At 39.0% G+C, this 9,337-nt stretch overlaps 1 protein-coding gene across 1 annotated transcript in view; it reads right to left on the reverse strand.

Annotated features, from left to right (window-relative positions):
* Positions 1–9,337, reverse strand: part of RBM6 (RNA binding motif protein 6) — a gene marked incomplete at its 3' end in the record, with an annotated part of 98,596 nt that overhangs the window by 73,340 nt on the left and 15,919 nt on the right. The window contains exons 2-3 of the mRNA XM_008571539.1: positions 5,506–5,617; positions 310–1,573 (exon numbers count right to left, since the gene is read on the reverse strand). Coding sequence (XP_008569761.1) covers positions 310–1,573; positions 5,506–5,549 — 1,308 coding nt within the window. The remainder of the gene's footprint in view (positions 1–309; positions 1,574–5,505; positions 5,618–9,337) is intronic.

The following is a 9,337-nucleotide window of genomic DNA, read 5'->3' on the forward strand; positions in this document are numbered from 1 at the left end:
AAAAAAAAAAAAAGAAAAAATCAGCACAGTTTAGCAAAATAATGAATAAACACATCAAAAATATGACCTGAGGGCTGGCCAGTTGGCTCAGTTAGTTACAGCATCATGTTATAACACTAAGGTCAAAAAAGAAAAAAATAATCTGAGCTGAGGGCCCCTTTTTTAAGAGATCTGCATTCCTACATTCCACTCGTAAACACAAATTTTGCTTTTTAATGGTAGTGCAAGTAGAGACCTTCAGTCCTGAACTCTATACTTCATCCTTCAGAAAAGCCCATAAGGAAAAAGCAATCCACCCCCTCAACATACCTGAAGGTCCCTTTGAGCAGTTTTGCCCTCTGGAAAAGACTTGTTGGGGCCATAGCCAAATATCTGGTTTCCTGGCAGCCTATGATCCACATCACAGTACTCCATGCTTCTATAATCAGTGTCTTGCCGGCCAAGAAAGTCCAGACCACCTTCTTCTTTAAACAGACCGGCATCTGAACTCTGTTGTTCACCTCCAGAAAGCCGTGACTTGTCTTGGTCTTGAATTGGACTCTGGCTGTTCTGAAAGTCTGATGGAGACTCATGTTCAAAAGCTATACCTTGTGTTTCTTCTCTTGTTTCTGAACGCTCAAATTCTCCTTTCTGAATGCCAAAAGCAGGCCTTTCTATCGTGTGGTCATGTGTAGATTCTTCTCTCTTGTTTACATTCATCCCAGAGTGTTCTCTATCTTGTGTAGAGGGCTGATTGTAATCCAAAACACTTGGATCCACAGGGGGCATCTCCCTATCTTTAAATTCCATACAAGGTCCCACCTCTCTGCCCCTAAAATCCTGATCAGTCCTGGACCGATGTCTACCTCTGAAATCTGAATGTGGTGTACCCCTGTCCCTAAAGTCTAGATCAGTAGTACCTGAACCTCGGCCTCTAAAGTCCACCTGTGTTCCGTCCTTGTCCCTGAAGTCCAAATCAGATACATCTCTACTCCTAAAATCAGAACGGGACTGATCTCTGGCCCTGAAATCCAAATCTGATAAATCTCTTCCCCTAAATTCTGCATGAGATCCATCCCGACCTCTAAAATCTAAATCATAAGTGCCCCGACCCCTGAAGTCAGATGGAGGAGCATCCCTTCCTCTGAAATCAATGGTGTGAACATCCCTATCTCTGTAGTTTATATGAACTGTCTCTCTACCTCTATAATCCACAGAAGTACCATCTCCACCCCTATAGTCCATAGGTGGTCCTTCTCTATCCCGAAAATCCCCAGAATGTATGTCCCTACCCCTGAAGTCCAAATGTGATGAATCTCTGCTCTGGAAATCAGAAGATGAAAAATCTCCCCCTCTGAAATCATGTCCATGTCCCTCCCCTCCTCGATAGTCACCATGCGGTCCATCTCTAGCTCCATAGCTGAAAGAATGCTCCTCTACATTTGCAAAAGGAGGCCCCGAATGCCCCTGGAAATCAAAGGGAAGTGAATCTCTGCCAGGATAGTTGCCAGAGTGTCTCTCTTGAGCATGACTCTTAAGGGGAGGAGGATAATCCCTGTTCCACCCGGGAGCAAACCTTTCTTCTTGGCTCCCACTGTAGAAACAAAGACAGTGTTATTCATATTGTCCAGAGAGTTTGAAATCTACACACCAGCATATTCTTCTCTAATCACAGCACATTCTTCTGTAAACATTTTTTTTTTTGGCAGAGTTCTGTAACAATGTCCTAGATCTGCAGAAAACAGCAAAGTTTTGCTATTTTAAGACGAAGTGGCGGAGTAAACTTTTATGCTCCCATTTCAGAACACGAGGAAAGTCAACACAAGGTTTTCAACATGACTGCTGCAGAAAAAGCTTTCACCCAGTCCTGCAACAGGGAAAATCCGCAATACCAGATAAGCTAACATGGTGACACGCTACAAAAATTTCCATTACCAAAAGCCAGGGAACTTAGAATTCCAAGGTCAACATGATGATTCCTATACATCAGAAAAATCAATGCACTATAAATTTATTACAGTAAGTTTTAGGTGTCTTTCTCATTCCTGTATCCAGAGGTAACATTCCAAAATATTTTATTACAGCTACTGCATGGACACCACACAATCAAAATGGATAGGCCCAGTAGGAAGAAACACTGGTTGTAAATTACCAGTGGGAGCCCACCAGTGTTCACCAGCTAAGTAAGCATCAGCCCTAGCTGCATCTAAATGCCAGTTCTACAGTGGTTCTGCCTAGAAGCGCTCTCACCTGGGTCCTATTATTACAACTACCCAAGGGTACCACACGAAGCAGCATGAATCATGCCACAAAGTATGTGTAAATCTTCTAAGCCAAACAACAGTATCCAGGAGCGCATATGGCTGAAAATGATCTAGAGACAGAAGAGCATTAGGCCTTCATGCATTATCCCCATGCCCCAAATGAAACAGCTGATATTCCAAATTCCAATGCCTCATGCTAATTTTTCATAGTCATACAATGTATTTTAAAAATATGTATAGTATTAAATTAACACTCTAAGTTTACAGAACTCAAGAGATAAATGAGAGCCATCCCAATCTTTCATACCACCCAACTTCTTCCCTTTGCCTAACCTCCACAGCATTTTACATGTTTTGACTTTGGTCAAAGATTAGGGAATTTAAGTAGGTGATTAGGCTCCTGGGATCCTGGGTGGGGAAACATGAAAAAGAAAACATGAAAAGATCTGAAGAATTATCTGCTGCTTAGCAGTAAAACAAAAGCATTAAGAGATCAAGACCAACTCAGTTCTCTCCTCCCAGAACACAGAGGTTCTATTGTTATAAGACCCTTGTGAGCTGAGACTACGCCACTACAGTAAAATTCAAAGGACGACTAATTCCGGGTCATTCAGTTCAAGAAAACGGTTACAATGCCATACCTTTTCTTAAAGTAATAGGAATTTAGCAATTAACCTAAAATCTAAAATGATGTACATTTAATGGATTTTCAGAACATGATGACTTCCCACTGGCTCCCATTAACATTAGTTATATTTATGTGGTTCATCATAAGAGGAGCAAGTTTAAGTGTTCTTCATAAGTAATACAATTTAACACTAAAATTATGATGTTACCAGTAACTATAGTGTCTCCCACATTTAAAATCATTTAAGTCCTAGTAGTTAGCTTGCAGGAAGACTTACACCTCATCAGACACTCAAAGGATGAGTTCTAAGGTATATAAATCTACATATTTTCTAACCAAAACACATCCAACATTACTGATCCAGACTAACCTACTGTACTATGGTTCTTAGATCTGTATTTTATGCAGATTAATCAAGAAACAGTTCTATTAATACAAAATAGCAGTGGCTATGAAATTATTTTCAACAAAATAAAAACAAATTTTATTTTTTTATTTTTATTTTTATTTTTTTTAAAAGATGACCGGTAAGGGGATCTTAACCCTTGACTTGGTGTTGTCAGCACCACGCTCACCCAGTGAGCTAACCGGCCATCCCCATATGGGATCTGATCCCGCGACCTTGGTGTTATCAGCACCACACTCTCCCGAGTGAGCCATGGGCCGGCCCTAAAAACAAATTTTAGAAGAAAAACTGTTCAAAGGACAAACAAAATGATTTCCCTTCAAGGTACCTTTTTTTGGTCCAAATCAGTCCCCCAAAAAAGAATCTTATATAAACTGTCTCCCTTTTGGTCAAAGATCTCGAAAAATAACATGTAATGACTTACATTTAAATTAAAATTAAGGTGGGGAAATATAAACTTAAATTTAAATGGGTCAAAGAAAAAAATATTCTGAAAACAGAAAAAAAGTTATGCAAAAGAGTTAACATTTCTGAATGCTTACTTAACCCATCTTAAATTAATTCTATAAGAAACAGCCTTAATTACAAAATAATTATCCATAAAGAAAAGTAATAAGAAGATAGATTACAATATAAATATTTAAAAATGCCAAAGTACAAGCCCATTGATCTAGACTAGGGATCTGCAAACTTTTTCCACAAAGAGCCAGATAGTAAATATATCGGACTTTGTAAGTTATACAGTCTCTGTCATAACTATTCAACTCTGCCATTGTAGCATGAAAGCAACCACAGATAATGTGTGAAGGAATGAGTGTGGCTGTGTCCCAAGAAAACCTTATTTACAAAAGCAGGCTATAGGCTATAGTTTGCTGACCACTGATCTAGACCTTAGTATTTTTTTTAAAAAAGATGAATAGTAAGGGGATCTTAACCCTTGACTTGGTGTTGGCAGCACCATGCTCAACCAGTTAGTGAACCGGCCATCCCTATACAGGATCCGAACCCGTGGCCTTGGTGTTCTCAGTACCACACTCTCCTGAGTGAGCCATGGGCCGGCCCTTAGACCTTAGTATTTTGAAAGAAAAAATATACCCAGCCTCGCCACCATTGCTTTAGTTTCAATACCCCTATTATTTAGCATTTATGAAACACCAGTTATACTAAACATTATGTGGATTTTATAAACTCTATTCTCTACCTAAATTTTTCACTGAAACCTAAGCTTCAGAATAATGAATGAGAACACCTGTTGAATTTAAACAATAATCTTACAGACTGCTGATCCAAATGAAAATTTACTAATAATAGAAGTTTCAACTGCAGCATCAATAATTTTGAAGGCATAAATTTAAAGGTCATATTTCTTGGGCCAGCCCATGGCTCACTTGGGAGAGCATGGTGCTGACAATACCAAGTCAAGGGTTAAGATCCCCTTACCGGTCATCTTAAAAAAAAAAAAAAATAAAAGATTTGAGGATATTTTTAATGTTTAAAAAACTGTTGGGGGGCCGGCCTGTGGCTCACTTGGGAGAGTGTGTTACTGATAACACCAAGGCCACAGGTTCAGATCCTATATAGGGATGGCCGGTTAGCTCACTTGGGAGAGCGTGGTGCTGACAACACCAAGTCAAGGGTTAAGATCCCCTTACCGGTCATTTTTGAAAGAAAAAGAAATAAAAGATTTGAGGATATTTTTAATGTTTAAAAAACTGTTGGGGGGCCGGCCTGTGGCTCACTTGGGAGAGTGTGGTACTGATAACACCAAGGCCACGGGTTCAGATCCCTATAGAGTGATGGCCAGTTAGCTCATTTGGAAGAGCATGGTGCTGACACCAAGTTAAGGGTTAAGATCGCCTTACTGGTCATCTTTAAAAAAAAGATAAAGTAAAATAAAAAACTGTTGGGCTGGCCGGTTATTAGCTCAGTTGGTTAGAGCATGGGGTTGACAACACCAAGGTCCAGGGTTGGATCCCTGTTACCGGCCAACTGCAGATAAATAAATAAATAAATAAATAATAAAATAAATAATAAAATACTTGGCATGCTGCATATTGCATCTCACAATCACTTTAGAAATGACTAAAAACTTTTTAAATAGTTGTTTTTTAAAAATCAGAACTACTTCTACACACAAAAAATACCTCCTTTTATGATAGTTAAAAATGTTGTACTATATATTTATCACTACAATATTGACTTTTCAATATTCAAATTTCAGGACTTACCGAAAAGGTCCTGTTCTGTTAGCAGATCGAGAATCCCCCCACATCTCTTTCTATGTCAAGAGGGCCACGATAAGTAGATCCTTTTTCTACTAAACTTTGGTTATAGCAGTACCTGTGCAAAACAAACCACAAAAAATAAGTACTATAGAACTTGAAGTAAAGGCTAAACTAGTTTCTCCCTGCTAAATTTATCAGAAACCACATCAGCAGGGATATTTCTGGAGGTCACTTTTAATCGTTTACATATTATAACAAGAAAAATACATTTTTAACTAAAAACGTATGCTCTGGGACATCATAAACTTTTCAATGTACTAAGAATGCTGCATATTTACTAAGTTAAATAAGTGTTAACTAATTTTTCCAGCACCCATTTGCCCTTGCTTTTTGGAAACAGCATTTTAACATTTAACCCCATTCTCAGTCCATGTGGCTGATCCTACACCATTCAGCCTGGCCAATCAGAATAGTCTATTACCCTCATCACAGTGATGGCTTCGAATATGGGAATATAACCCAAGACAAGCTGAGAAATTATCTCCAGCAACTTTGTTGCAGCTACTGAAAAAGAGGCCACATTTTCATGACCTTAGATTGGCAATGGTTTCTAAAATATGACACCAAAAGCACAAAGAACAAAAAAATAAACAGGTAAAGTGGGCTTCATCAAAATTAAAAACTTGCGTATAAAAGGATATTAGCAAGAGAGTGAAAAGACAACCCACAGGTCACCAAAATGGCAGACTAGAAAGTTCTATGGTCTCATTCCTCCACAGAAACTTCAAAAAACAAGCAGTACTGTCTGAATCAACTATGTCGGAACTTTACAAAATAGTCAAAGGTTTACAGCAAATAAGCAAGTGTCTAATCAAGAAAAAGCCATCTTCAAAACAGTAGGAAGGTTTCATGGTGTTTTTACTCACTCTTGCCTTACCTGCTCTCCAGGTGGCAGCAGTTTTGATCTTGAAGCAGTGGCAGCCCAATTCCCAACTCCCTCCCCCTAAGAGCAGTGCAGACCTCATTTGCAAATTATTGTGTATATCCGTTCTTCCCTGTCTGGGAGTATCTGAAGAACTGACACAAGATGCTTGTCTCTATTTCACCTAACTCAAAACTCAGGCAGGAAAAGCAGTAGGCACTGCTAATGAAAGCTGCAATGCAGACTATAGACTCATAGACACCTGGGGCAAGACATTATGGGTAAAGGCCCAGAGAAAAAGCTGGGAAGAAACTCTTTGGGAAATTAGGACACTCCAAAGCAGCATTTCTAAATGGAGAAATATATAAAGCCACACACATGCCCAGGCAAGACATATGATCATACAAGACCTGTGAACACCATAAGCTTTCACCTCAGGCTGACTGCTAGGCTCAGAGCAAGCCTCAGTGTTGAAGGAGTACCCCAGCAAAGAGCCAATCTGCAGAGACAAGTAGTTGTCTTATTTTTGGGTTTTGGTGTTTTGCTTTTTTTTTTTTTGCTTCTTTCTTTATGCTGTTTTTTTGTTTTTGTTTGTTTGAGCTCCTGGCATTCAAGGAAATATCAGTCAAAACATCAGCTGAATACAAGTTAAAGGAACAGAGACTTCAGTAATCACACATCACCAGAAACAGTCTTTGCAAAAATAATTTAGAAAAAGTCTCAAAACAGCCTTAGACAGTCAAAACAAAAAGAAAAAACCACCAGCAAGCCCTACGAAATGGGGAGAATGAGCCAGCCCGTGGCTCACTTGGGAGAGTGTGGTGCTGACAACACCAAGTCAAGGGTTAAGATCCCCTTACTGATCATCTTTAAAAAAAAAAAAAGAAAGAAAGAAAAAAAGAAATGGGGAGAATCTGATTTCCAAAGCTGCCACCTTACAATATTCAAATGCCCAATTTTCAACCAAAAAAAAATCAAAAAGTATACAAAGAAACAAGAAAGCATGGCCCACGCAACGAAACAAAAGAAAACAACAGAAACAATACCTGAAGAAGCTCAGACATCAGACTTATTAGTCAAAGACTTTAAAACAACTGTCCTAAATATGCTCAAAGAGCTAAATGATAATATGGACGAAAGGCTAAAAGAAATCAGGAAAACACGGGGCCAGCCCGGTGGCGCACTGCTACAGTGCTCCCACCGAGAGTTCGGATCCCACATACAGACCGGTTCCCGCTCACTGGCTGAGCGAGGTGCAGGCGCGACACCGAGGGTTGCGATCCCGTTGCCGGACACGAAAAAAGACAAAAAAAAAAAAAAAAGAAATCAGGAAAACAATGTATAAGCAAAATGAGAATATCGACAAAGAGATACAAATTATACAGAGAAACCAAACAAACTCTGGAGCTGAAAAGTACAATATACCTGAAATGAAAAATTCACTAGGGGGGTTCAACAGCAGATTTGAGCAGGTAGAAGAAAGAATCAGCAAACTTGGGCCGGCCAAGAAATCAAATCACTCGGGAGAGTGCGGTGCTGATAACACCAAGGCCCCGGGTTCGGATCCCATATAGGGATGGCCGGTTCGCTCACTGGCTGAGCGTGGTGCTGATCCCCTTACCGGTCATCTTTAAAAAAAAAAAAAAAAAAAAAAAAATCAGCAAACTTGAAGCTAGTACAATTTAAATTATAAAGTCTGGGCTGGCCTGGGGCTCACTCAGGAGAGTGTGATGCTGATAACACCAAGGCCACAGGTTCAGATTCCATATAGGGATGGTCAGTTAGCTCACTGGGTGAGCGTGGTGCTGACAACACCAAGTCAAGGGTTAAGATCCCCTTACTGGTCATCTTTTAAAAAAATTTTTTTAAATAAAAATAAAAATAAATAAATTATCAAGTCTGAGGAGCTGAAAGAAAAAGAATGAAGAAAAGTGAATAGAGCCTGAGACCTGGGGGACATCAAGTGGGCCAACATACTTACCATGGGAGTTTCAGGAGGAGAGGACAGAGAGAGAGAGAAAAGGGGATTATTTGATTATTGAGAGATTATTTGATGAAAGCTATGAATTTACAAATCCAAGAAGCCCATGAACTACAAGTTGGATAAACTCACACCAAGACACATTATGAAAGAATCTTTTTTTGTTGGTTTTTTTTTTTTTGGGGGGGGGTGGCATATAGCTGGGAGCTGGCCAGTTTAGGGATCCAAATCCTTGACTTTGGTGTCATTGTGAAAGAATTTTGAAAGCAGCAAGAGAGAAGCAACCTATCACAGATGAGAAATCCTCGGTAAGATTATCAGCCAATTTCTCATCAGAAACCTTGGAAGCCATGGGCTAGCCAGTTAGGTCAATTGGTTAGACCGTAGTGCTGATAATACCAAGGTCCAGGGTTTGATACCTGTATCAGACAGCCACCAAGAAAAAAAAGGACAGAAACCGTGGAGGCCAGAAAGCAGTGGGATGATAAATTAAATACTGGAAGGAAAACAAACTGCCAACCAAGAATTCTATATTTGGCAAAACTGTCCTTCAAAAAATGAGGGAAAACATCAAGACATTCTCAGATAAACAAAAGCTGAGGGAATTCATTACCATGAGACAGAACTTGCAAGAAATGCTAAAGGGAATCTTTCAGAATGAAGTGAAAAAAACCTAAATGGTAACTCAAAGCCATATTAAGAAATAAAGATCTCTGATAAAGGTAAATACAGGGCAATTATAAAAGTTAGTACTACTGTAATTTTGGTTTGTAACTCTGCTTTTTATTTTCTATATGATTTAAAGACAAATAGATTTATAAAAATGTAATCTGTGACATCAATAACAAAAAAAAGGAAAGAGAAAGAAATTGTATAGGAGTAGAATTTTTGTGTGCTACTGACTTTAAGTTGGTATAAATTAAAATTAGATT

This window comes from Galeopterus variegatus, unplaced genomic scaffold (assembly GCF_000696425.1).
Source record: "Galeopterus variegatus unplaced genomic scaffold, G_variegatus-3.0.2 Scaffold701, whole genome shotgun sequence".
NCBI lineage: Eukaryota > Metazoa > Chordata > Mammalia > Dermoptera > Cynocephalidae > Galeopterus > Galeopterus variegatus.